This window comes from Leptinotarsa decemlineata, unplaced genomic scaffold, assembly GCF_025532065.1.
Source record: "Leptinotarsa decemlineata unplaced genomic scaffold, Ldec_3_MD MMD2_tig00026282_RagTag_RagTag, whole genome shotgun sequence".
NCBI classification, from domain to species: domain Eukaryota; kingdom Metazoa; phylum Arthropoda; class Insecta; order Coleoptera; family Chrysomelidae; genus Leptinotarsa; species Leptinotarsa decemlineata.
The window spans coordinates 5,211,875-5,239,867 of NW_027412668.1; the positions used below are offsets into that span (position 1 = coordinate 5,211,875).

At 33.6% G+C, this 27,993-nt stretch overlaps 3 protein-coding genes and 1 long non-coding RNA gene across 5 annotated transcripts; 1 reads left to right on the top strand and 3 right to left on the bottom strand.

Annotated features, from left to right (window-relative positions):
* Positions 1-1,045: 1,045 nt before the first annotated feature.
* Positions 1,046-6,544, bottom strand: LOC111504985 (trafficking protein particle complex subunit 2-like protein). Its single transcript, XM_074179677.1, has 5 exons — positions 5,019-6,544; positions 1,715-1,890; positions 1,530-1,617; positions 1,202-1,281; positions 1,046-1,144 (listed from the first exon to the last, which is right to left on the bottom strand). Exons 1-5 carry the CDS (start codon positions 5,049-5,051, stop codon positions 1,099-1,101), a joined length of 423 nt encoding a protein of 140 aa, XP_074035778.1. The 5' UTR covers positions 5,052-6,544; the 3' UTR covers positions 1,046-1,098.
* On the bottom strand, positions 3,262-4,855 carry LOC141484630 (uncharacterized). The gene is made up of 4 exons (XM_074179676.1): positions 4,340-4,855; positions 4,092-4,145; positions 3,901-4,005; positions 3,262-3,793 (listed from the first exon to the last, which is right to left on the bottom strand). The coding sequence occupies exons 1-4, from the start codon at positions 4,608-4,610 to the stop codon at positions 3,654-3,656; spliced, it is 570 nt and encodes a 189-aa protein (XP_074035777.1). The 5' UTR covers positions 4,611-4,855; the 3' UTR covers positions 3,262-3,653.
* Positions 4,908-7,193, top strand: LOC141484631 (uncharacterized). The gene is made up of 3 exons (XR_012466715.1): positions 4,908-4,990; positions 6,826-6,892; positions 6,943-7,193. It is a non-coding gene; the product is annotated as an uncharacterized lncRNA (long non-coding RNA).
* A 385-nt stretch (positions 7,194-7,578) lies between these two features.
* Gale (UDP-galactose 4'-epimerase) lies at positions 7,579-27,121 on the bottom strand. 2 transcript variants are annotated; one of them, XM_023159743.2, is made up of 6 exons: positions 26,964-27,121; positions 26,553-26,817; positions 26,291-26,404; positions 20,405-20,584; positions 14,479-14,592; positions 7,579-11,412 (listed from the first exon to the last, which is right to left on the bottom strand). In XM_023159743.2, the coding sequence occupies exons 1-6, from the start codon at positions 27,041-27,043 to the stop codon at positions 11,005-11,007; spliced, it is 1,161 nt and encodes a 386-aa protein (XP_023015511.1). In that variant the 5' UTR covers positions 27,044-27,121; the 3' UTR covers positions 7,579-11,004. The 2 variants fall into 2 exon arrangements, with proteins under 2 accessions (XP_023015511.1, XP_023015512.1); XM_023159744.2 differs by having other exon boundaries at positions 26,949-27,109.
* Positions 27,122-27,993: the final 872 nt, after the last annotated feature.

A 27,993-nucleotide genomic window follows, 5' to 3' on the forward strand; every position in this document is an offset into this window, starting at 1 on the left:
CGGAAAATAGGAATGGCCAGACAGGCCAGACGACGCCTGGTGCCGATCATAGGAAGAAGTAGTAACATGGCATTGAAAGTCAAGTTACTAATGATCAGAACGATTCTAATGCCAATAATACTGTATGCATGCACTGCCTGGGGCCAGTGTGCGCAGACATACAGGAAGAAGATCCAATCGTTTATGAATGCGAGCGTAAGGGCCGCTGTAAACGCACCTTATTATATACCCAATAGATTTATATACAGAGACTTAGACCTGGACACGCAATATGTGGACGTGTATATGAGAGAACATGCAGAAAGCACGTTCGATAGAATCAGATCGCACTCAAATCCAGCGTTCCGCGATCTACACGATGCGTTACATATGGATGACCTCCAGATTCCGAGAAAGGGACAAACATCCCAGGCCGACTAAACAGAATAACAGACCGCCCGCGTTAGTCGCCATCAGGCGACTTAGGTAAGTATAACACTAACAAGATACACTCTCTTCCAGGTAGGTTCAGCGAAGAACACTTTGTTCGCGATCGCGACTCTAAAAAATTTTCTTGGATGCAGTGAGAAACGCTCGATGCATTAACACAAAGCCGCCGGTTACTTTTAGGGGGCCCCCATGCTTAAATTCAGTTAGGAATAATCAGATAAAACAACGATTCGATAAGAAAGTAAAAGCACCTAAAGGCTGACTTTCGACCAAAAGATGTCAGATGTCAATCTTGCTGAAGCGCAAGGTGAGGACCGCTCGGAGAGTGGGGGTGGATGGAGTGTCCATTGCCTCGTCGCCATTGACATCAGCTGCAGATGTAGACAAAATGCCAGCCAAAACCTGTAGGCCATGGCCAAAATATCTGGGAAACAGCTTTGACAACGTCCTTTTTTTATAAATATGTCCCAACCTAACAATTCACTTTCCATTACAATTTAGAGCTCTTCGACACACTTTTAGACATATAATCACTGTTTATCGAAATTACCTCCTCTCAAATAACCCATATATGATTAATAATTACTTTTTTTTATAAGTATCTCATTGAAACTACTTGTTGATTAATGATTATCCAATTTATTTATAATAAATATTTATACTTAAAAATTAAACAGTTCCTGTCATTATATTTTTTATGCTTGTAGCGAAGGATCTGAAAAATACAGTACAATAAAGTAAAATAATAGGAATTGAAATGTCGTGTACTCACTTTGAACAAATTGCTTCTCCAGGGATGTAGAAAGGATTGCATACTATATCGGCGTATTCTGCATGTATTTTTCTAAACATCTGCAAGAGTATGAACGTTTTTTTTAGTTGCATTGCGAAGATGTCTTTTGTTCTCTCAAAACTTAACACAAAGGTGAAACATATTTTATTTGCAAACGTTTTCGTCGTAGTTAACGACATTGAACAGTTGCTAATGGATGAAACTATTTTGATGCAACGCGTTGGCATATACTCAAGACAACAAAATCATACTTTGTAACATTGTAGAAAATTGGGAATTAGGATGGCTTATCTGAGAAAATACCTACCGATCTTATTTCATTATCTCTCAACGCCAAATTTGTAGAATCCACTATAATGATAATTTTAATTTTAGTGTTCGTAACATATCCATATCTGGAAAAACAGATTGAGGAAAATTAAATATATTATTTGAGGATAGATACAAATACATTTTTCATTTGAGGATTTTTGAAATTGAATAAAAGGATACATTTTGTGTGTTTCCAAAGAATATAACATCCCTAAATATAGTTCTCTGAAATCGGTACCGCTCTTAACACCAACAGACATCAGTTTTTCCTCCACTACATCTAGGGAGGACAAAACTTTGTATTGAAAAATCAGCTCTTCATCTGGATTGAGACAAGTAAAAAATTTTGGAGAGTTCTGAAAACAAAAACATGATGACAAAAATAATTTCTGTAACTGTGAATGAATCAATCACAGAAAAAACTTAACTATAATATACTATAGTTAATTAGCTTTAAATAATATATTATAAAGAAAATGTGAAGTACTTTATGTGCACAATTTTTAGTAGTTCTATATGAGGATTAAAAAAAGGAAATAGAGGTATAATAGTAAAAAGTAATGAATGCGCATTATAAATGCAGACCGCTTAATGCTCAAACAAGATGTGATTTCGTCACAGCTGGTATAAGCGAATTTATAACCTTTAGCAGGTCCACCCTTATTTCATATCCTAAACGTGTCGCAAACATAAGATTTTATGAGATTTCGGATCATTTTATACCTACAGTGACGTGAGTTTGAGTATTTAATCAAATAACAACGTAGATATTGTGATCTGTGGTCATGTCAGCTGTATTGTTGTTTCATGCGCTTTCGCATTTTCAACATTCAATTATTCCGATCAGCTGTTGGGTATCGTATCGTAGTTGTGGTAGCGGCGAAACCGAAACTCATGACGTCATTACTTTCGTTCACGGCAAGCTCACGAGATGAACTAGTTTCTGGAGCACTATTGCTACACATAAAAAAATATCCAATTGCCGTAAAGGCATTCTGATGGTATTAAAACTTAACTTGTTTAAAAACTTCAGTGAAATTATATTTCTTTTGTTAATATAAATGCCTCATAATCTTGAATTTACGACAGTAACGCACTCAAGCAAGTGGAATACGAAAAAACCATTCGTGAGCGTGATCGTTGTGAACGCTTTGTGGAACACACCGTTTATGAGTTTCAATTTTGAGTTTGACATGACTTATTAGTATTTTTATGTTCCATTTTGCTTTTATTATCACAAAACAGCCACACATAGAACGGTAACGGCAATGTTGACGACAGAACCACTTTTCTCAGCGCCTCCAGTGTTTGGCAGCCGAACCTAAGAGATATAGCGCGAAATTCAAATAGTGGCTGTTCTCATTTTACTTTTTTGTTGAAACTTTTCCTAGAGATCAATTACCCTAACACCAAACTGATATTTTTGCACTCGACGCGCGTTTCGCTAACAAGGTTAGCATCTTCAGAAGAAGAAAATTGATACAGTATCAATTTTCTTCTCCTGAAGATGCTAACCTTGATAGCAAAACGCGCGTCGAGTGCAAAAATATCAGTTTGGTGTTAGGGAGATTGATCTCTAGGAAAAGTTTCAACTGTTACACCACAGGTTCCAATCTCATCATTTATTGTTATTGTTGCTTCACTACCGGTCAGGTTTTGATTCCACAGAAATCATCTGGGAAAAACCTTGACCAATAAAAAATATCAACAAGTGAAGCAACAATAAATATGTGAACTGAATTACCTCAAATTATGATCAACCATATTTATTTTCAGTTAAATTTGTGTAAATGTGGTAATGAAACTATATGAACTCAGTTCAAAATTTATTGGAAATACGTAAACCTCAACTTACACTAATGTTTTTTCAATAAACGATTCTTTTTCTTCAAAAATTTTTCATGAGCAGACAATATAATTGGATCAATGAAATCGCTGTTTGTCTGGGTGTTCAAAAACCTAATGAATTTTTTATCTCTTCCCCTAGTAACCAAATTGACTTTTCTACACCAAAAATACAAACAGCATCTAACAATCAGATGACACAGTTTTGAGTCATTGTCAGAATGATCTGGACAGTTGACTAGGTTAAAGGATAGTTACTCCAGTATTATTTTCCTCAAAATTTGTGAAATATTTGTAAAATTACACAAACGCTTATTCTATTCCTTGTTGGTGTCCGGAAATGACTTTCTTGCTCTTGCTCAAAAGTGGAAGTTGATGGCTGGTTTATATAGCTATTATCACAGCTTCCATGACCTGAAAAATTACATGAATATATAATTTCTCTTTCTTTCTTTCATATATTGTGTAAAATTAACAAATTGGTGTGTATGATGAACATTCCAAGATTTTTCTATTCATACCTTGGGTAACACTGATAATTTCATTTCTGGAAGGTGTACCAAAACAAATTTCTTGCTCAGGTATGGAAGTGGAGGGCTGACACATGTCCTCATATTGTTCTTGGCCTATAAAATGAAATTGCAGCATTTGTATGGATTTTTTTCTATAAACTACATATATTTTGGAACTACAGTTTTACAATAATTCTTACCTGCCACAGAAGACCTACTCATTCTTGCCATACCTCTTGGTTCTTCGATAGTTTCTGAAAACATATAGAACACTATTATTCAACCACATGATAACATCTCTATTTTTCTGCAAATTCATATAGCAATACTTATGGTGCACTCGATAAGTGGTTAATCAAATTGTTGTTTAATAATGAGAATATGATGAATAAGATATATAAACTAGAATTGCAAGATATCGAAAGGAGTAAGGATTATGCTTACTTACCAGGAAGAAATAAAACAAGTACAGCATGTCGTTTTAAACCTCTTCTGCTAGTAATTTTATCTTCAACAGCGAAATGTCTGTCACAAACTCGTGAGTTACAATAAATTGTCTCATGGGGTACATTGAAGAGTTCTTTATTGTTTATATTCTTGAGCCAAACATCGAAAACAGCGGGGTCATCTTTGGGAAACCGATGTTGACTACTCTTCCTATCCTCACAAGAAGGAACGCAGCACTTTTTTCGATATCGTTTATGTTCGGAAATACTCATTACGATAAATAAAAATATGAAACTGACAGTACACAAGCAAAAACACAATTTGAAAAGGAAAACAGTCCCAAACCATATTTATACATTATTATCACAACAAAACTAACGGACGTCCTACCTAATTTAAGTTCATTCTTCTTCTGTAAACAGTAATTTGAATCATGCGCGCGCAGAAGGCACGTGATTCATTACAGAAAACTGGAGAAAACCCCGATAGTGTCGCCATCCCTGGTTTTTGGCAGCCGCGTAACATATAACCAAGTGTTCCCATTTAACTTACATTTCTATGTGTGGCTGTTTTGTGTTTATTATTTCGGTTCAAAAATTGCAATAACATTGTTTGTTTGGCTTCTAGTATAAATGTTCTACATTAGAGTACTGTAAGTAATATTTAGGACAGTTACTTACATCTTTTCCAATAATTGCCACACAAACTGCCATCCCTATAATGGCTACCAAATAAACTGGTAAAATTGGCTGTCGGTAAAGTAGTAATCTAAGATATAGATGATTTTTAAATTAGTGTAAAACTCAAACTCGATCAAATTAACAATAACAATTCCCTCTTCGAAAATGATTAGAGGACCAAGATCTGAAATTTGTGGCAAGAGAGCCTATGTTCGATTTTTAAATAAAACCAGCTTAGAGGTTGATTTGATATGGTTAGATTTCAGTGGGCGACAGAAGGTGTTCAAAACTTTGGGAAAAGATCAGTTTCTGGATGTTAACACCTTTATAATGCATCCTTGGATGGCGGTCAGTCATCATTCCAAAAAGAATCTTTATATAGAGGGTCAGATCCATCATTATCCTCCAGCTAGTATTACCTATTTTAGAAAAAGATATCCAGACGTAGATATTCCTGATGATTTCGAAACTCGAACCATAGCCGTCATTACTGTACCACTTTTCAGTTTGAAATACACCGCACTTTTGGCTGTTCGAAGAATGTTGAGACAATCATCGGATGCTGAAGAACTTGATCTGCCGAAAAAATTGATTGCGGAACTCCAAGAAGATTTTGAAACTTTGGTTGATTGATTCAGCTGATTGTTGCTAACACTGAAATATCTTCCGACAATTAATAGCAATTAGTTTGTTAATTTAATGGCTCTCTAACTCACTCCCTTGATATAGTTGATTTGTGTATGTTAAGGCTAAAACTATCCCCATACACCATTATTTTTACTTTTATTTGAAGAAAACGAATAATTTTTTATCCAGTTTCAACAATCTATACAATAGAAATTATAAGCACAAAAAGATTTTTGTAAATATAAAATACTAATACTTAATATGTAAAGCCTTACGTGACATTTCCATTATATTGAACTTTTTTCAGGCAAGTATAGTATTTAAAGTTGTATTGTATTTCAAGAGAAAATATGTGATATTTGACAAGACTTTATGATCGTTAATAAGAAATTTTGTTTGTGTTTATTTATTGTTTTTATCTACTGTTACATGCAGGATATCCCAAAGTTATGTTTCTAGTTGTAAACTTGGGATAACTTTTGCTAGAAGTGTTCAATTCATTTCAAAAATACATATGCATAGACCTAAATCTCTCTGAAATGAAACGTTTTATTAATCGTTAGGATATATGTTCAATACAAAATTTTAAAACTTGACATAGACTTTTTGCCAGTACTACCTGGATTCTGAATAATGATTTGTAAAAACCATAGATTCTGTGAGGATAGAAAATTTCTATTGACCCACTGTTTTCATACCAAATAAAACTATCAACCACTTGATAATAAGATTGAAATTTTTGGCATAATTCTGGGAAGTCCTGTAGTTACCATATTTAGTTGTATAGCATGAGTATATATTAAGTTTTAGATGTTGTTCAGATTTGATATGTTTGGTGTTTTTTTATTTAGGTATAAGGGATGTTCGTGTTCAAATGAATTGTATTATAAGGAATACAAATAAATTTTTACTTTTGACGACAGTTATCTTTGAGACTCCATATATAAAAGCCCTATAATAGTAGAGGATGTGGTTGAAAATTCATTGAATTGAGTATAATGTTCAACTTCCATATTCAAGAAACACTGAAATTTTCACTAAACAGTTTTACAAGAACGCAATACCTGTTTCACATACAATAGTTTCTTCAGGCACGTCTATAGACACGCCTGAGGAAGCTATTGTATAGCAAAACATGTGTTGCGTGTTATAGTGATGTATACTTGCGATTTGTTTGCAGCTTTTGAAGTCGATGTGACCTGTATCAAGGTGTTTGCATAGGACCAAGGTTGTTTGTTTATTGCGAAGTAAGGTTTGTGATTCTCTAATCAACAGCAATATATTTATTTCTTTTCAGATAACTATAGTTCTGGGGGATTCCAAGATTATATTAACTTCCTGAGGATCTCTTTCGATCCCATGTATTTTTCCTGGGTATAAAAAATGCTCTAAGTTAAATATTTACTACAGACTACAGCTTCACAAGTGAAATTTCACAATAGACTTCCACTTGTGATGCACTGTTTGGAACCTTTGGTGTAGTAATAAATATTACTGAAGTTTTTTCCCAATACTAAACCGTTATTTTAACACCTCGGCACGTGTTTCGATCACCAAGCGATCATCTTCAAGAGGAAGATCTTCGTCTTGAATATGCTCACTTGGTGATAGAAACACGTGTCAAGGTGTTGAAATAACGGTTTGGTGTTAGGAATATTTAATAGACTTCCAAACAATGTGAAAACTATTAGAGCTCTGATAAACAATGCTCTAATTGGCGATCCATTGCTTAATCAACATTGACTGCTGAGTAGGAGATGGCAATTAGATGATATATATAAGAGCTCAAAAGCAATAGAATACTTGTTTTTATTTGATGAAAAAATTCTTATTTGATTTACTCCTTCAGTGACTCGGGGCAGATGTGGAATAATGTAAATAACAACTGTTACAATTTTGAAGAAATATTTTTTTGTCATGAAATGAAACAATCTTAGAAATATAAAAATATATTTTTTTGTATACATAAAAATTTCCCAGTGCAACTGAGAATACTCTGAATACACCATCACTATATCTTCAATTCATAGAATAAATTCAACACAATACAAAGAACCACATAAAGACAAATCTTAATGAATTTGAAACACATAAAATCGCTCTATATAAAATATGAAATATTGTTTCATGTAGAATTCAATCCTCTAATCATCGAGATGAAAACGTTACAAACATTTTTGTAAATAAATTAAAGCATTTCCCACTGGTCAGAGTTTTTTCGTTCAACAAAAATGGCTTTAAAAATTATAACAAATATTTGTTCATACGATTATGAAAAAACTCCAAGCATTACACCGCCACAATTTTAAATGGTTTTGTAGTATTATACAAAAACTTACACTATATACAGGTATCGTAAATATACAATAAATATTAAATAGATTTCACTGGAAATTTAATAAAAGTAGTTCACCGATAAAAAGGAACAATATAAAAAAATACAATTGAGCATCATAAATATTAGTTTCACTTTTCCAAATGATTTAAAACTGGACAATACACAACATTTGTTGATTTTTTTTAATTGTTTGATATTGCTAACTTGAAAAGAAATGATAGAGGTATTGATCGAAAAATTATTTGATTTCGTTCAGATTGTAAAGCACTCTGTAGTGAAACATTTGAAGTGATGCTAACTATTCAAACCCTCAACAGTTTTTTGAATTAACTGGATTGATTCACATTTCAAATATTGCTCTTTAAAATATGGAACAAAAATGGGTTTGGATCTAATTGATTAATATAATTATTACCAGGTAATTTTTGATAACATTTCAGTTTACGCTGAGATTAATTCTTAGCAAACTGGCTGGTCTACGAATAGTATATAGAATATGGGTTTTGTTGCTGAAGACAATTGCAGCAATCTAGGATTTACATACCACCCACCTTCTTCCACATATTCTGAAACCAAATTACTAAAATGATATAGGACACATTTGATCTAATTTGTAACAAATATTAGGTTTGTTCTGGTTCTAACATCCAAAACTGTTTGGAAACTGCGCAAGACATGATGCGTACAAACAAAAAATCTAAAACAGTCCGAAATAGTCTCGGACACTTGGTTAAACCAGAACGATTTCTGAGGAGACCATTGTGCCACCTATTGTATATATGAAGACGAGAGAATACTGTTGATCATGTCCATTTTGTTATGTAGCGTATCCTTGTAGTCAGTTAAAATGTTATCTAACCAAACAAATTTCCACATGAATGCGCTTGAGCAACGGGAACAGACTTCAACAGTTCAGCCTCGAGAGCATAAACGATTCGGGACTGTTCAAGATAGTTTACGATGATCTCCTAGTCGAAACCAGAACAGAGGATCCATCAATCCGAACTTATCCTCAATAAACCAGAACGCTCTATATCAACTTCGCATGATCCTGGCGTCCTAGAACTTGAATTTCGTAGAACCAGAACAAACCTATAAGCAAAATTGGGTTTTAAAGATTGCGACCTTTACTTTTCCAGTTTGAACCCTGTTATATAGTGACCTCACTTTTTGCCAGCCAATACTATTTTGAATAAGCGTGTTCCTTTTTTTTTTAATGATGAGATCGAAAACCAAGCTAACTATTCCTTCCCTCTCCAACTTCGAATCAATTGATTCCATTTATTTGTTTTTCTGTCATCGATGAATTCCATCAGTTATAATGAAACCAGAGCTGATGAATCTGATGAATTATTTTTAGCTGTACATGTACAAGTAATGGCTTAACATATGTACTTAGTGTACCAACACTAGTTAATAAATTGTTATCATTCTAAAATTGACAATATAAGAAAATTAATATTTCAAAATGAAACCTCAAAACATTCAACTCTCCCAACTACTCGGTCAGTAGGTTCTGGTAAATGCCTGCCGGTAAACAACTTCCCCGGCTAATACCACGCTGGACATTGAATTATATCCGAAATTCATTTATGCAACATACCTCACAGACGTTAGTCTTGTAGATGTTTCTTGTTCATCCACCAGCAGGACAATGCTGAAATTATTCAAGTAGATCACCTACACGGTTTCGAGGTATTACCACTCATCAGTGCAGGAAAGATCCGACCCAAACAGCAAAGTGCCCGGCACTCTATTAATTTAAACGCGGCTCGACTGCATGTATGAAACTTTTGTCTAAGAGAAAGATCATCAACTAGTGACAGCTCCATCTCGTGAACAAAGCCCCAAGCGAGGAAGTAACATCCCATGTAATAATTAATACTCTTAACAGAAATTAAAACCTGTTTGAAGACTGATTGAGTTGGGATTCTTACGTTGAAGGAAATAGATATTTTGAAATAAAATCTCGAAACATTACAGTGAAAAAGACCATATTTCAATATCGACTTTCACTTTCTAACGCAATATTTCAAAATCGCCCTAATCTAATAATTGCAGTGGCTGGGATTGCAATATGCTTTCAAATAAATTGCCTTAAAGGGAGATTTTCAATGTTACAACTGTCGAAACCTTAAGAAATTCTAGCAATGGCCAGTAAAACCTCGGAAGAACGTTGGGGGTAATAGATAGGTCAAAAGCAAGTAGGTCTATTTTAGTTCAGCTTCTCAAAGAAGCCGTTTACATCATTTGGTGATAAATTTTTCAGTTCGGCTGGCAAGAGTGAGACTCTGACAGTCTATACTCCAAGGCTGTCAATCCCTGGTTCATTTCCCTCGATCTAGAGAAGACTTAATCGGTGATCTATCTTCGAATGGTAGATAAGCAACTCGGATGTATGGTTTGGGGAGTAGGCTGCACTTCCATGGCTGTACTGCACCCACCAGTTATGAGAGGCATGTAAAAATGTGCAATGCAATTGAAGACAATGACCAAAATGCTGGAATTGCAACTTGCATTGATGTTATTTCAAAAATTCGTTTTAATGAGAGAGGCTTGAGGTTAATAGTGCTAAACTTCAATTGTTTTTTAGCAGTAACCAAGACCTTTGAAGAATATAGGGTGGTATGTGAATCCTGTGTCACCCATTATATACAACAATATATAAATTCAACACATTAAAATATAAACTTTTTCACTATTTTTTATAGTTTTCTGCATAATTTATATTGTTTTCAAGAAATAATGATTTCCTGCCTTCTGTCTGTTCAAATTACCATGCTATTTTGGTGTAGGGTTTTGTTATGAAATTTTTATTATAGATCAAAACATGGCGTAACCAAATTTTAGTATTTTGCAATATTCTCACTAATATAGTTACTCTGGATAAAATAGAACTGATTTGAATCACCTTCCTTCCAAAGGAATCAACATCCTAGCTGCTTGATAGTGGGTACAGTTATTTCTATAGCATTGCTCAGACTTACTCGACATATTGCACAAGGATACAAACATTTGACCTCAGGAACTCTGAAAACCTTTAGGATTCTTCTTCTGCCAGTTCCACGTGTCCCTGCACATGGCGTGGACGTCCCTGGCCGCGGTCCAACCCAACTCGATTCTAGCTAACGTAGCATCAGCGTAACATTCCGCGATGTCACCTTCTCTTCTGTCGACTATTTCATATTTGATTTGTTTGCCGGACGCTTCGGAAAACGCCTTGACCATCTCAAGAACAGAGTATCCCCTGCCCGTGCCCAAATTGTAAGCTTTCCATGACTTGAAGGAGGCCGAGTACATCCTCTCGAGGGCTTTGAGGTGTCCAATAGCGAGATCAGTGATGTGGATGTAGTCTCGGACGCCGGTTCCGTCGATGGTAGGGTAATCTGAACCAAAGACTTGGAGTTTTTCACGTCGACCTACGGCCACCTACAATATATTTTAATAAAAAGTTCATTCCAACTGTTGATTATAATAGTGATAAATGCTTTCATTGAAAGGTTACTCAGCACAAATGACACTAATCTAACAAATGACAAAATTCAATATCTGCACTGAATCAATCCAACGAAAACAGGTAACACATTATTTTATACGGTTTTTTTGGGTTTAAAACCTTCCACTATCTGAAAAAATAAGAGACAAATCAATAGAGAATCTGCTGAAGTGTAGTAAAGCGCAAACTTGTGTGAAAAGAAATTATAAATATCAGTTTGATGAGAGATTTTCATAGTGAATACAAGTTTTGGAAACGGAAAAGGATTGTTTTCCGAATCGTTAACCACTTAAGAAAGCTAAGTATCAATATTTAATTTTTTGAATTGATTTTTTCAATTTATAGGCAAAATGTATGAATACTTTCCAGTAGTTTATATTACAGTAACTTTGCAGGGTGAACTTTTCAGTTTGTCCTTTACTACACTTCAGCAGATTCTCTATTGATTTATTTTAATTTTTTCAGATTGTGAAAGGTTATAAACCCAAAAAAAAAACAGTATGAAATATTTAGTCCTCCACAAAAAAAAAGTCGTTTAAAGAATATGTAACACACATACAATGCCTTAATTTCAAAACTTCCCACCCCGAGTACTTCGGGAGAATTTGCCGCAGGCAAAAAACACGTCAATTTAGATATCGAGGGGGAAGTTTGAAACCAGTGCCAGTGGTATTTTAGGTTTAACCCCCTTACCCCTAGCTACCCCCACTTAATAATTTTAAATGGCACCCCCTATCTTGTAACACATTGTTTTGAAGTTTAGAAAACTGAAATTGGTTGATCCCTTCTCGTAAAATAGGGCAAAAAGAAAATGAATTTTTGCTTTAGCTGAAAGTGAGATAAGGGCACACAGTTGCTTCTTGGCTTCAGTTACAAGTAAGAACTGAAATTATTTTTATTTATGTCGCTGAAGATAGGTGTGCTCGTAGGACAGCCCGGGTTTTTAATGAAAGGCATGCAGGCCAAAATGTGAGTCACCGACATGTTCTAGACCTTGTTCAAAAATTTAAAGAGATCGATTCTATGTGCAACAAAGCAGTAAAGGAAAAGATGGAGTAGTAGAAAGCCAAAAACTTTCTTTCCCAAAAAATTAATCACTCCTAAAAATATAACCCCTTCAATTCAAATAAGATTCCTCTTGGCTGGGATTAAATCAAATAGGTGAATGAATGTCATTACGATGTCATCGATGACATAAGCAGATCAAGCTTATTCCGTGACATTCAAAATCGTAATTCATGAATGAAGTGTGTGTATTTTCTATAATGTTATCCAATTTGGTACTGAAGAGCCTTAGGGCAAGTGTCTTAAGGCGAAACATCGGTGTATACCAGCGAGGGTGACAGTGTTCTATGCGAGTACAAATTTTTTACCATTCATTCAAAGTAGAACTCATGTGAATGATATCTGATTCTTATTCCACAACAAATGTTTGAAATACAAACTGAGTAGAGAAAAGTATCTTCTGTATAATTCAGTGTTCATATAGAAGTATTTGTTTCGAAAGAATTATTTTCTTTCGTGTAATTCAATGTTTATATGAAAGTAGCTGTTTCAGGAGGACTTTCTTTCAGTTTGTATCTGAAAGTTACTTCTTTGCATGATCTACACATTCATGTATAGAGTTTCAAATTGATTACTTCCTTCCTTTCTTTGGAAGATTCTCTCATCCCTTTTTTTTTGTATCAGATGGAGTAGTAGAAAGCCAAAAACTTTCCCAAAAAATTAATCACTCCTAAAAATATAACCCCTTCAATTCATATCAATTATCCTTTTGATAAATGCAAATGTTCAATATGGTGCACACTCAATCATGCGTTTTCTTTTTTATTCATTCTCTTATTTGAAATTGTTTAATATACAATATACATTATTTTATATTTTCGGAGGTATTCATCCTCCAGTTTTCACTGACATGCTACATACGTAATATAACTTTAATAAAGAATTGTATTTTATTCTGATTGTGAATTAAAATGTATAATGTATGTAATCTTGAACAGCTATTCTTATATTCTTCTTTGACAGTAAACAAAAAGTTATATGGGCCATTTGTTCAAATGATACAAATTGAGCTATTATGTTTGAAACTGGGACATATGGGGTTAACAGTCAAGTTTTAAACTGGTTCAATAGCTGTCTCAAGCTAAAGAAACTTGAAATACAAAAACATTTATTGCATTTATCATTCTTCAGATTTTGTCCTCGATAAACATCCACATCATCTCTCTTCCTCATTATAAAATAAATCATATGATCCGTTCAAAAATCATGTCAATGCATTTGCGATTTCAAGAATCAACATCAACTTATTAAGAAAATATTTATGCATTCCTGCAAATCAGCTAATGAGGTTAATTATTAACAAAACAGCAAAATGAAGAAGTGAATGCTTTTAGTTATGCACACAAACATCTAAAACAAAAATTTATTTTCCTGCAATGCTCAAATTTATAAATATTAGCTTAACATTTCGAGTACAACTAGAGTGGAGATAATCTCTCCAAAACAAGCTATTCATAGAACATAATTGTTAAAAGGACACTTAATTCGAATGCAATTTAATTTCATCTACTTGATGAACTGCATGACAATAGTGAAAGAAGTGTTAACTGAGGTGGCAACAATGTTTTTTGCGTCGGCATTTTGAATGCATGACCTTAATTAGTGTTCTTATCAGCTGAACCATTTTTCACATGTCTGATTTTATAATTCAAGTATGTTAGTATTTATTCAAGGGCTAGCAGAGATAAAATAACCAGATAAGACAATTGATACCATTACAATCAGTTACATACTTTGATTATTTCCATGTTGAAAGTATTTTTATCTAGAACCTTCATAGGTTCTAGACAAATTCTCACAGAAAACGTTCAGCCGATTTGCAAAAAAATATTTAATCGAGATAGAATTGATATTTATTTGGATATCGTATCGCAACATTGTGACTTCAACTAGACATATTATAATATTTCAAACACTCCCAAAACTGTACTAACCTGAGAAATATATGGCATGAGATTGTTGGGAATACCAGAGGGGTCCTCCCCAATCAGTCCTGACTCATGGGCTCCAACTGGGTTGAAATACCTGAGTAAAACAACTTTCCATTCCTGTAAAAACAAAAATATGTAGGGAACAAATTACTATAGAGAATAAATCCTTCCTAATTCTTCTATGGAGAATCCTGAACAAACATGGAAGTTTTCCCTAGTTCAACAGAGCAGTCCATATGAAGATAAACAATGAGCTCTTTATAATCAGACTAGACTAGATTTTTCTAGTCTCCGAATAGCTTGTTTATTCTGACCGATGTACTTTTGTCACAGTCCTTACAGCTTATTTCATATACTATTACGTTTTAAAATTCGTTCATTCAAAAAAACAAAGAACTCTCATTAATATTGTGTATTTAATGATTTTCACTATGAAAGGTTTTACAAAATCCGCGACACGTGTTTCGCTACACAACAGCTTTCTCAAGCGTGAAATGATAAGTTAGTTCTGAAATACAACTATTTTATACTCTAACAAATTACCTACTTGTATGCCTACTTTCTATTGCAGGTACCTGCAATATGTACCTGAAATAACAATAAATTCCAATACTACAACTATTTATCTTCTATAATATATCAATGTAACCAACCAACTTGTAATCTTATTTTTTATCAAAAGGTACACTTGCACGGAGCTCTTAGACAGGAAGCTTCTTTGGGTCGTGAGTAGGAGGAAACTGAAAAAATTTGATGTTGAATCGGGCGCCACCGGATTTAAAACAGTAGTATTTCAAAATTTTGCCAACCACGGAAAACAAAATTCATATTATATGACCTAAAAAAAAACTATCCAGTGACTACATAAAATATTCCACTATCTCTGTTGAAAAACGAAAACAACATTAAATTAAAATATCATTTAATAATTAGAACATTCAAATAATGAAATGTTTAGGAGGATCTAAGTTAGATATGATCAACATTTATATTATATAACTCGCCTGTTCATAGTACTATGTTCAGCGTAACAAGTGTGAGTCTTCTAATGACTCGCTGTAAAAAAAAATTAAGATTGATTCTTCAAAGTAATTATTTTAAATGAATTGCATGTGATAAATATATCAGTGCCAATAATTTTTCATTATCAGTTACGGACGAGAAAATAATAATATCATCTAATAATCGGTAATCAAATGAAAAAATAATGTATCAGGAAATATCGAAAATCTGGCCTTAATTTCCCTCGATGTATGATGGTGCTTGGAGTTCTTGATAATGTCCTAAAGAGATGACGACAACTTGTAGCAGTGCTCTTAAAAAAATGATCCACTGTTACATGAATATGGAGTAGAGGAGTTCTCAGGAAATGTAGAAATATGATTCTGCCAATTAGTACCAATACTTCGGATTCGGCTGACGAAGGTGATTCGGATACTGGAGTCGATCAAACTTATTATATAACAAATTCTGAAGTCGGAAGCTTTTCTCAGCTGACTGAGTTGGTACTCTCCAGAAGAAACCCCCAGTAAAGGAAGGTTTCTATTCCAAATAGGTATAAAACCTACTATTAAATGATCTACAAAGTGATGAAAAAGCAATAGCCACACAGCATAACAAATCCAATTAAGAAATAATGCATAAATGCAATTTGCTGAGGCAGAGAGAGGCAAAGCCGCTTATCATATCACATCACCTTGGTAACTATCCACAATATTCAAAAATATTTTCAGAGGACAGAAATGGAGTTTGGGATTCGGAAGAGTGAAGTCGTGTGCCCTCTAATAGAGACAGGTAGAACTTGGAATGTTTTAGGTATAGACAACATAATAAATGATAAATATTGAGTTCGAATTCATTGTTGGCTGGTGACACCTATCAGTAAAGAGCATCACTAGGACAGTACGAAATGAATTGATCGTGATCGAATATGACATGTATACAGGTAATTTGATAAAATAGTTCGCGTTATACTCTGAACAAAAAAAAAAGTTACAAACTATTAAATCCCAAAAACCTACTTTTGGATTTTTCAGCTACCAATACTACAACTATTTATCTTTTATAATACATCAATGTTACCAACTATTAAATCTCAAAAACCTACTTGTGGATTTTTCAGCTACCAACGGATCATAAACTAGTCGTCAAAATGCACAGACTCAAAAAGGGAGAACTGCATAGTTCTAGTTGATCATTGAGAGCTTTGAAATTTGGGTTTTTATACAAATTATTTATTTCCAATGCTTCCAACAAATTCATTCTCCCTTCCTTTATTGCATGCACAGAGAATGTTCATGTTTTCTTTATTTATTGTATGGTTTTTTTCTTTTAGATGTCTATATATAGTTGATTTTTCATCTGATAATTTATGTTGATACTTCTCGAACTTTGAAATGATGTATCTCAAAAACTGATAATCAACAAATAATAAATTAAGGTTTCATTGAAATGAAACGAGATTAGGATATGATAAAAAACTCCTAAGCGAGCAAGCCAATCTTCCAATTTTAATAATTATTGTCATACAGGATATACTGAAGGTGAAGAAAATTTATATCTCCTACATATAAAATACAAATTCAACATAAAATTTTTTTCATTAAAATTGAATTGAAGACGTTTATTTCTCTTTATGATTTTTACACAAAAAAAAAAAAAAAAAAAAAACAACAACAAATCGTATTTCTCTTCAAACTTTCAGCTGAGCAATTTTCCAAATTGGATTAATTCTTTGTAACGCCACTGTTTGACACGATTCAAAGCAGTTGCGTAATCATTTTTGAGAGAATCACCTTTCAAGTGCAATGACATGGACTGGTGACCTTCAATTGGATTCCAATAAAAGCAACGAAATTTTAATTGAATGAATTGAGTTGAAAATCCAATACTATTTGCCGCTCTTTGACTCATCACCAAAGAAAGAAATGAAAGTACTTGTGAGGTCATTATCGGCGTGATTTCTTGCAACACAATAATTGAAACCTTCAGTAGTTGAAATCAAACGACTGGAGGTTGCATAGTTGATTCTCAATAATACCTTTTTTAGCTGTAATTTACTGGATATTTTAAGTCAGCAGAACTAGTTCCTGTTTCTTTATTGAAGTTGGTTTAAAAATGTTTTTTTTTTAATGTGTTGATACATTTTTAAATAATTTTACTACTAATAAAAGATCAATGTTGAATTGATTGAAATTAATTCAAGATGTTTCATCAAAATAGATTTGAGATGTTTTTGTAGACACTGAACATCGTGTTCATGCTAAGTTCATTAAAATGACGAATTTTTCCATCTTTCAAAGATAATGTGTGTATTTATAAATGAACAATAATAATAATAATGTTCATTCATTCATTGAAAGACAATTATAAGTGACAAAAACAGGTAACATCAGTAACTGTTGAAACGAAATTGAATAAAAAACAAAAAGGCGTATCACACAAGTAGGAATCGGGGAAATTACACAATCAATTACTTTTTTGAAAATCAGGTTATTTTACATAAGCAGGCTATCTCAGGCGTTAGATAGAAAAGAATCAAATAACTGGTTGTTGAATAAAATAAAAAAGAGTACATAAGCGAGACAATCAGTACGAAAGGTATTGAAATACAAATTAATTTACGTGGACTGTTGAAAAAATAAGGTGATTGTTCAAATTTCGCGGGCTACATACATTCGATCAACGATTTTTCTATTTTTTTTAAGTTGGTACACTCGTCACGAACATATGTTCATAGTTTCAGCTGTTTAACATGTTTAGAAGAAGGATAAGAAGTATTTCGCGTGCCCGGCAATTTTCTGTTATTGAAAACAATGTATCAAAGAATTTGTATCAAACTTTGTGTAAAAAATGGAACTGAATGCTCAAAACCACTTGAAATGTTGACAGTGGCATACGGTGATTGTACTCTGAGTCAGAAAAATCTTTACAAGTGGTACAAGCTTTCTACAGACAGTCGAGAAGATGTGAATGACGAAGTCGCCCAGGACGCCCCAGCACATCAACAAAGAAAATGTTGGGTATTCTGGAAAAACAATTCATGACTTTTGCATCGCGACAAGGCAGCTGTTCACTTGTCATTGCTAGTTCGTGATTTTTTGGCCAAAAACATTACCTTAATCATGCCTCAGCCACCGTATTCACCAGATTTGGCACCCTGTGATTTTTTCCTGTTCCCATGATAGGACGGCGTTTTGCAACGAATGAGGAGATAAAAACCGAGTCCCTGAGATAGCTCAAGGATATACCAAAAAGTACATACAATACAGACATTTATATAAAAAACATTCAATTATTAGCATGCTGTGCACAATATTGCTAAACGTAAATATGTCTTTCATAATCCATTTTTTGAAAGTCCAGATTTTTTTTATTTCCCCCATTTCTTTCAGTACTAATGAATATCACCTAGTAGCTAGTTTGCGTTTCGCTGACCCGTTCTTTTGAAATTTCTCGGTAGAAAGATTCTATCACTTTTTTCAGGTTTCGTGAGAATTTTTTTTAGATAGTAATTCAATTACCGCAATGTGTATATAAAATTTTTTTTTGAAAATTAATTATTTTACATTTTTTATTTGAACTTGTTAGATGTAATTTTTTCTGTACATGATTTCTAGTAACTATTTTTGAATAACACGAACTCAATTTGAAAAAGAGTTATTTATACTTTTATCCCACAAAAAAGAATAGATTCGATCAGAGAAAAACAACAAGTTTCATGCTTAAAAAGTCTGTAAGATATTGGAATTTGAATCCTCTGATTTTTTCATTATTTCTTCAACTCACATGACTCATCTGAAGTGTCTAGCATTGATAATGCCGAGGTATACAATTTTTTCACTTCAGGAAAATTAAAATTTGGATGGAAGAGCATTCTCTGCGATGATTTATCATACGCAGTTATAGATTTTTTTTTCACCGTAGTGTGCGCTGGTCAGGCCCTATCTCCCGAAGCCCCGATACATTCGGGAGGGCGCGCCAGCATTATCAACTACCGTGGTAAGTGCTCATTGGGTCCGAGAATCTTCTGCATCTGTCCGGTTAAGATTTCTGCCTTACTGCGGCAAGCAGGTATGATTTTAAGATTTGAGAGTAGAGAGAGCATCGTTCCACTAACGACTCCAATAATCAGAACAACCATCTTGTCAGAGTGGTCGACTCGCCAGGAGCTGAAAACTCCACGACAAATATCGTTTTGCTCTGGTGGTCGAGAAGGACTACATCAGGCTTCCCCCGGAGCATACGGCAACAACAGTATCTCGTCAATACCGTACGAGTGCCGTATATGGTAATATAGCACTCTATACCCATCACCTGACTGCGGTAGACTAAGTTGTTGAAGACATCTTAATTGAGTAAACTACTCATATAGGATGTAAAAGAAAGATAACATGTCTTTTCATAACTCAATGTTACTTAATTCTACTCATTCTGGAAAAACCTCTTTGATTTTTTTCTTAGACTTTTTTTCAGCTCGTTGCAGTATATTGAAGCACTGTATCGTCCGCAAAGCTCACTATTTGTTTAAAGGTTCAGCATATCATTTAAGTATATATTTAAGCAAAAATGGTTCAAGAACATTTCCTTTGGGCATGCCGAAAGAACGAATATTCTACTTTTCGTAACTTGTGCAAGCCAAGGATTAACGAGGTCCCACTTTTAAACGTGCTATCCATAGCATGGGTCGGGCGATACACAATGAATATCGATCGTGCGAGAGTTGGATCAAACCAATATTTAAATAATAGTTGATTTGAATGAGTAGAACGGACCACTCACCAACCAACTTGACGTCATCAAGAGATGAATTGTACCAGTCTAGTTAATGTCTTGATGATGCCAACTTGGTTAAACAAGCGTCGAAAAGAGTGTTGCTTCTGGTGTATAAGAAAAATGTTAGTTTTGGTCGTAAACTGGGGTTACTTACTGGATCAGAAGCACAGACATCTTTCAAGATTTCTTCAACGAAATATTTGGTTTTTCCATAAGGGTTTGAACACCCTTGGCCAGTGGGGTGTTGTTCGGTGATGGGCAAGAACTGTGGGTCACCATATACAGTAGCTGACGATGAAAATACTATATTTTTCACTCCATTTTTTGCCATAACCTACAATAAAATATTTTGTTTGCCCAGTAAACTCACAGTGTCATAAACAAAAAAGACTTATGATAGTAATACTTAGTTTTATACAAGGCTTTTAGCCGGAACTTTGCATTTCAGAAATCTATGTGTGCGGGTATACCTCAAAATATGTTTCTTGAATACAACTTTGGAAACAATTGTTTTTGTTTGTTAAAAAAATGTTCTTCTTAAAAATTACTGAGAAAATTTTTTGCCAAAAAAATTATCCTATCAAATTTGTCTATTTCTAGTCATGTGTGTCGAAATAACCAATGAAACCATCATTATACTGATAACTACCCATGGATAGTTTTCACGGGTAGTTATCACTTATGTCATGACATTGCTAAGCAACCAACACAATAAAGTTGTTTGACATTTCAGTAATTCAATTTATTTCGAAAATGTCACTTCCTCCCTTTGGTGTTCAAACAGAAATTGTTGAAAATTACTGGGCACAATAATGGAAATTCCATAAAACTTTATTTGAATATTGATCAGGAACATCATAACCAAATAATCAATAGTATGCGTGGAAACACCTATGCAGTAACCGAGGCAAATACAGCAAGATCAATGGAATATCATTATACGAATTGTTCTTTTAATAACTGTGTGTTCAATAAATAATTTTGTTCGAATTGCAAAAATTTTCTCACCGAATATCCCTCGAACATTGATAAATAACTCATAATTTTATCACAACTTCCTCAAGCACGTTATTTTAGGTAACATCCCTCCGCCTTCGGCGTCGGGATGTTACCAAATAACGTGCTTTCGAAAACTGTGATAAAATTATTTCGTTAGTTATCAATGTCCTTGGGATATTATAGCTGAAAATGCTCTGAAATAATTCATATACCTATACAACATTTCAAAGTTTTGAAAATAATCTCAAAAAATATTATGTAAACTGCTTAGAGCAGCACAAGCAAATTTTGAAAACTGTAATTTCCTTTTTTTTTGGGAAAGAAAGTTTTTGGCTTTCTACTACTCCATCTTGATACAAAAAAAAGGGGGGATGAGGGAATCTTCCAAAGAAAGGAAGAAAGTAATCAATTTGAAAATAGGTAACTCTATACATGGATGAGTAGATCATGCAAAGAAGTGACTTTCAGACACAAACTGAAAGAAAGTCCTCCTGAAACAGCTACTTTCATATAAACATTGGATTACACGAAAGAAAAAAATTCTTTTGAAACAAATACTTCTATATGAACACTGAATTATACAGAAGATACTTTTCTCTACTCAGTTTGTATTTCAAACATTCGTTGTGGAATAAAAATCAGATATAATTCATATGAGCTCTACTTTGAATGAATGGTAATAAATTGCACTTAGATGGAACAGTGTAATTTCTTGTATTTCAAGTAAGGAATATATTAGGTATTAAATTATTATTTGTGGTAACAATTTCCTTACATTGGCCTTTTTTACTAATCAATTCAATACAAATTGTTAAAAATAATAAAGAAAATCACTGGTTTCATTTCAAGCAATTTAATAAATATCTAATTGAATGTCACTATATTTCTGACATATCAATATATCGACGGCGGAAACGCAGGACCTCGTAACTGACAAAATTCTCAAAAATGAGTTATTTTATGTTTTGTCTTTAGAATAAGTAGCGGCATCTATCAATCAAAGATGGAAGCTGATAAGATTCTAGAACGGCTGAAAATGAAGAAAACATTACCTCGTAATATTTTCGCGCTATTTTGTCTATGCAATACCTCGTAACTTGTATTCCAACGTGCGTAAGGGTGCAACGTGATAGTGGTGTGCATGAAATATTGCTTTTACGAGTTGATTTTGTTGACATATTATAACTTTACACTTTCAGTTATATCAAAAGTAAGTAAGAAAAGTTTATTTAAAAATTTTGTTATTATTTTCCTTCAGTGTCGGCTAAAATATATTATTACAATTTCAGGTTGAAGATACGAGGTCCTGTCTTAGGTTGCTTGAATTTTCAATACCTCGTAACTGTTCAACAACAGAATTAAATTAAATGACATTTTTTTATTTTATTGGTAGGTTGAGTAGTTGATTATTCGTCGTATTTAATATTATACAATGCTATGTTTTGTAATATTGAATAGATATTTTATTTCAGGCTGAAACTAGAGGATTTTGCGGGGGATTTTCTAGTATACAAGGGTCATGCTGAACCGGACGAGAAAACTTGTTGAGTTGGCCAGAAGAAAGGCGGAGGATGAGGAAAACGAACGCAGTGAGAAAACAACATCGACTCTCGAGCTCTTGAGACCAACTCAAATCAATATTTTAGAAGATGCACTAAGCCCTGAGGATGTGGAGCATCTGATAAACAACGCCGAAATTATTTTTGAAGACAATACCTACTTCTATATATTATGAATGTTTGAATCAACCTAACGTGAACGACAGCAGCGAAGTAGACCTAATTAGTAACGAGTAACGAAGATCCGCCTAATGATATTCCATTCCAAGTTACACAAAACAATCTTGATTTGAATATTGCTATGATTTTTCAATCTCAAGAAACTGTTGAAGATATTAGCGCATTAGTTGAAAAACCACATGTTGATTATAAAACACTTGAAACTGCAGAAGAAATAAACAATAACGAAACGATAAAAAGCACTGAACAGTACCAGCCGCAAGAAGATTCTGATAATAGTAGTTATGAAGATACCAGTGACCATAGTGATGAAGGAAATAAAGATAAGAAAAGAAAAGTAGTCAAAGGAGAAAACAAAAGACACATGAATAAGAAGTTACGAATGAGCGGACAAAATTATTTGGGATTCAGGAAACCTAAGAACCAAAATAACACATTTCACGATACACCTAGGGAAGAAAGGCGCCTTAAACCTCGTTGTAACTGCAAAAAAGTGATTAGGAGAAAGTGCCAGGAAGTTTCTGAGCAAAACAGAGAGAAAATCTTCTCAAAATTTTGGTCGCAAATGGATTGGGATCAACGCAGGATTTTTGTAGCAAATACCGTCAGAATAGGCGAGAGAAGAAGGCATATTGAGTCAGAATCTAGGCGATCAATCACATTACACTATAACTTGGTCGTGAATAATGTGGTCTTGCCTGTATGCAAGACAATGTATTTGAATACACTATCTTTAGGGGAATGGTCTGTAAGATCTTGGGCTATGAAGGCAGAAGAAGGTATTAGTTCCAGTACAGAGTTAGAGGCGGCCTCAAGACCAAAACGTAGGGACATTTTTGAGAAAGACAGAGACTTTCTAAAATTGTTTTTGACCGAATTGAATAAATTGCCATCTCACTATTGTCGAAAGACTACAGACAGATTGTATTTGGAGCAAATATTTCAATCATGGGTTGACGTGTACAAGATTTACGAGAAACGTTGCGAGGATGAAAACTATAAAGTTCTTTCTCTAAAATTATTCAAGAATGTGGCAAACCAGATGAAGATTTCTCTGTTCCAACCTCGCAAAGATCAATGCGACATTTGTTTTATGTATAAAAATGGCAATGTCGAAAAAGAAAATTATGACAAACATATTTCCAAGAATAATTTGGCAAGATTAGAAAAAGAAAAAGACAAGGAGAAGGCACTGAAAGGAGAAGGTCATGTGATAACCATGGATGTTTTCAAGCAGTGAAGTTGTCGCCACAGATACCTGCAAGCGCACTTTATTATAAGACGAAACTGTGCTGCCACAATTTTACTTTGTATAACTTAGCTACAAAAAGAGTTGTTTGCTACTGGTTCAACGAGACTGAAGCAGACGGCCAAGCTTCAACCTATGCTTCTTTTTTGCTAGAGTATCTAGAGGGGGAATTCCTGAAAAATGACAAGTTGCCTATCATCATATATTCGGACGGATGCACTGCCCAAAATAGAAATGCAATACTTTCTAATGCTTTACTCTACCTAGCGGACAAATTCACAGTATCAATTGTTCAAAAATTTCTTGAGAAAGGACACACTCAAATGGAGTGTGACTCAGTTCACAGTGTGATAGAAAAACGATTGAAAAACAAAGAAATTTACTTACCTAGTGATTACTTGAAAATAACCAAGGAGGCTAGACGAGCACAGCCATATGAAGCAAGAAATAGAAACTTTGACTTTTTCAAAAACTTTGGAGAAAAAAGTTTGATGAAGTATAAATCTATTAGACCTACAAGGACGAGTGACTCTAATTACCTAGTTACCGATATTCGCGGACTCCAGTATAAAGAAGGAAAAATTTTCTACAAAGTCGACTTTGGCGAAGATTTTCAGGAAATTCCAATCCGGCCAAGTAAAGTTGACTTCGAATCTATTATGTTTCCTCGTCTATACAGCTCCAGGAATCCAATAACAAAAACTAAATTCGACCATCTCCAGGCAATAAAAAATTGTCTTCCGCGTGACTGTTGGGAATTTCACGATTGTTTACCATACAGTACCAAAGAAAAATAGAGCAATTCTAAGAAAGAGAAATAGTACATTGTAAGAAAAGTGATAGATTTGATCTCTTCATAATTCTATTTTATATTTAGTTGCTTTTAGTATACCTGCAGTCCTAAAAAAATAATTATGATTTTAGGCTTTCAATGTTACAGTAGAACCAGGTCGCCTGGTGACTGCTTGAGCATCATGTAACCACGTTTTCTAAGAAATTTTCCCAATTTTAAGTGTTTATTTATACGGTAAATCGGGTTACCAGGTGGCTAAGTGTTTGTAGATCATCATGTGACTGGTTATTACGTTGGATGTTCATATTAATTTTAATTATAAGAAAATATTGCAAGTACATTCTTCAGTGTATTAAAGTTGTTTCATATAAATATTTCAAGATTGACATTAACTCGTAAGTGAATTTTCAGCAAAAGCATTACCACGTAACTACCCTCATTTATCTAAAAGTCAAAACTACTATGAAAATTAATTGCTCATTCTGTTTTTCCAACAAAAAGTAATCCTAATTCACGAGATAATTAATACAACACGTCTTAAATGTGAAGCTGTACGGTTTTTTGGCTCTCCTTTAAAATCATCACATTGTCACTTACGAGTTCCTGCGTTTCCGACGTCGATATATTATTTGTAAAATGAATTTCACAAAGTATATGTAATAACTGTTATTTGATATTGACACATTTCTTTCAATTTCAAGCAATTTAATAAATATCTAATTGAATGTCACTATATTTCTGACATATCAATATATATTATTTGTAAAATGAATTTCACAAAGTATATGTAATAATTGTTATTTGATATTGACACATTTCTTTAATAACAGTTAGAATACAATTTTAAGCATGTAAGTACAGATAAATTCAGCTTTATCATCAAAGCAACAAACATCTGCTATTTTCTGATGATAAAAAATAATTAATTTAGCACTGTAAGAAGTACACTCATTTATTAACCTGTGGAGATAATATTTCAAGTCAACATTGATATCAAGTGAAGAAAGTATTATACAAATAAAAGCTTTATATCTAGATATTTTGTGGTTTGTAACATTAACATTTGTAATGTAACATTATTTTTATATAATAGTGGCTTGGCACATTTAGAACTGGAACATACTGTTATCATTTTGTGAAATATATTTGAAAATTTGTTTTTGTCTACTCACGAAGGTAAACGTGCAACTTACAGGAGAATAGAGTATTTTTTATTATCATTCATAAAATATAGAAAAAAAAAATGAAAAATTTTCTCACCTCAAAAAGAGCACTGGAACCGCCAATATTATTTTGGTAATAGGTAAGAGGAATTCGAACAGATTCTCCCACTGCTTTGAGGGCAGCAAAGTGAATAACAGAGTCAATTTTATGCTGAAAAATGAACTGTGATGATGTACATGACAAAAAATATTTGTTTTCACAGAGAAGCAAACTCAATATTAGTCATTAAACGTGTTTAGCATAACGAACTAGAAATTTCAAAAGTTGCTATGTTTAAAACGTGTTAAGGCGTACGTACAGTCTTGAATATCTTATCCAGAGCTTCCTTGTCTCTGGTATCTACATTATAAAAAATAACTGTTTCCCCCGTAATTTTTTCAACCCTTTTCAAAGATTCTGGCTTGTCATTTCCGTCGGCGTAGCAGTTAACAAGATTATCTATTGCTATAACTGAATAGTTATTTTTTAGAAGCTCCACTACGGTGTGAGATCCTACATATCCAGCACCCCCTGTCACCAAAATAGTGCTGTTACCCTTCATTTTTTCAATTGCAACCCACCACCTAAAAACAACATAAAATCCGTTAAATAAAATAAAAAAAATTAAAATTTTATTAACCAGATGAATATGATTGGACCAAAAAAATTACATTTATTTATTCAATGAGAACAGCTAAACTATTTAAAAACTTACCTCGAATTTACTTACTTGGTTAGGTAGCCGAGCGGTATTATAGCATAGTAAAACAGTACGAATACGTAACTTGATTTATATAGTAAGTTAATCATCCTTATCAGCGTTTTTGAAATTAATAAAGATAAAAAATTCACTCAGCCGTGAATACGTCACAACATACAATAGGAGTACTATTTTTTATTGGATATTTGAAATTCGGTTTTTGCTATTCGATATTTGACAGTTACAGGTAAAGGTATGTTCACATTTCATGTGCTAACTTCAGTGGTTTATGACGTGGTTTCTGCATTAAAAATTATCGGCTTTGACAATATGGTTGACATATGAAGAAGAAAAGTATCCATTTGATAAGGCAAAGGTTAAGTTTGTGTAGCTACTCGGTCGTGTGGTGTTTGCACGATTATAATTTCACTTTATATTGATATACCAGAAATTTAATAATGAACAATTTTCACTTCAGCATAGGAGGGCTTTTATTCTAGAATTGTAATAAATAACAAAATGAATCACAATTTGTGAGGGGAACTGTGCAGGCAAATCATCTATCTCTTAATAATATCACAAGGTTTAACTCTGAAAACTGCTTCTAATTCAACTAATATTGCTGACTAGTATTTTTTTTCAGTAAACGAATTATTTCTGCCGAAAATACTTCTACTACGGGAATTTCGATAAAATGTTTGGTGATTCAAAAAACGTAAAATTTCGTAGAAATTTGAAAACAGAGGTAATTTTGACAAATATTTGTTTAGCAGTAGTTTGCATCTGGTCTACTTCGCTGTAAGGAAGCAAAAACCACAAAAAGGAGAAGAATAAGTATGGATAAGTGTGGACACTTTACATGTATTCCACCAGGGGATCACACAATGTCTTGGACACTGCGTCACAGCACACTGTGACAAATCAAATCCCAAATTTTCACAATGGAAATATGCAACATGTGAACATCATTACGTTGTATCTGACATTTTACTTCTATACGGTCCTGACGTTAACGTTTGCGTGACGTAATACCAAAATGTGATTTTCGTCATCTTTTTTT

Excerpts from the sequence above, each read along its gene's own strand:
- Gale (XM_023159743.2), bottom strand. The coding sequence starts at position 27,043 with ATGATTAACTTACTATATAAATCAAGTTACGTATTCGTACTGTTTTAC. Across the intron at positions 14,593-20,404 it reads ATGTCTGTGCTTCTGATCCA|GAATGGAAAGTTGTTTTACT; the intron begins GTAAGTAACCCC and ends TTGTTTTTACAG. Across the intron at positions 11,413-14,478 it reads TCATGCCATATATTTCTCAG|GTGGCCGTAGGTCGACGTGA; the intron begins GTTAGTACAGTT and ends AATATATTGTAG.
- LOC111504985 (XM_074179677.1), bottom strand. The coding sequence starts at position 5,051 with ATGGCAGTTTGTGTGGCAATTATTGGAAAAGAT. Across the intron at positions 1,282-1,529 it reads GAGATAATGAAATAAGATCG|ATGTTTAGAAAAATACATGC; the intron begins GTAGGTATTTTC and ends ATACTCTTGCAG. Across the intron at positions 1,145-1,201 it reads GGAGAAGCAATTTGTTCAAA|ATCCTTCGCTACAAGCATAA; the intron begins GTGAGTACACGA and ends TGTATTTTTCAG.
- LOC141484630 (XM_074179676.1), bottom strand. The coding sequence starts at position 4,610 with ATGAGTATTTCCGAACATAAACGATATCGAAAAAAGTGCTGCGTTCCT. Across the intron at positions 4,146-4,339 it reads ACTTGTTTTATTTCTTCCTG|AAACTATCGAAGAACCAAGA; the intron begins GTAAGTAAGCAT and ends ATATGTTTTCAG. Across the intron at positions 4,006-4,091 it reads GAGTAGGTCTTCTGTGGCAG|GCCAAGAACAATATGAGGAC; the intron begins GTAAGAATTATT and ends TTCATTTTATAG.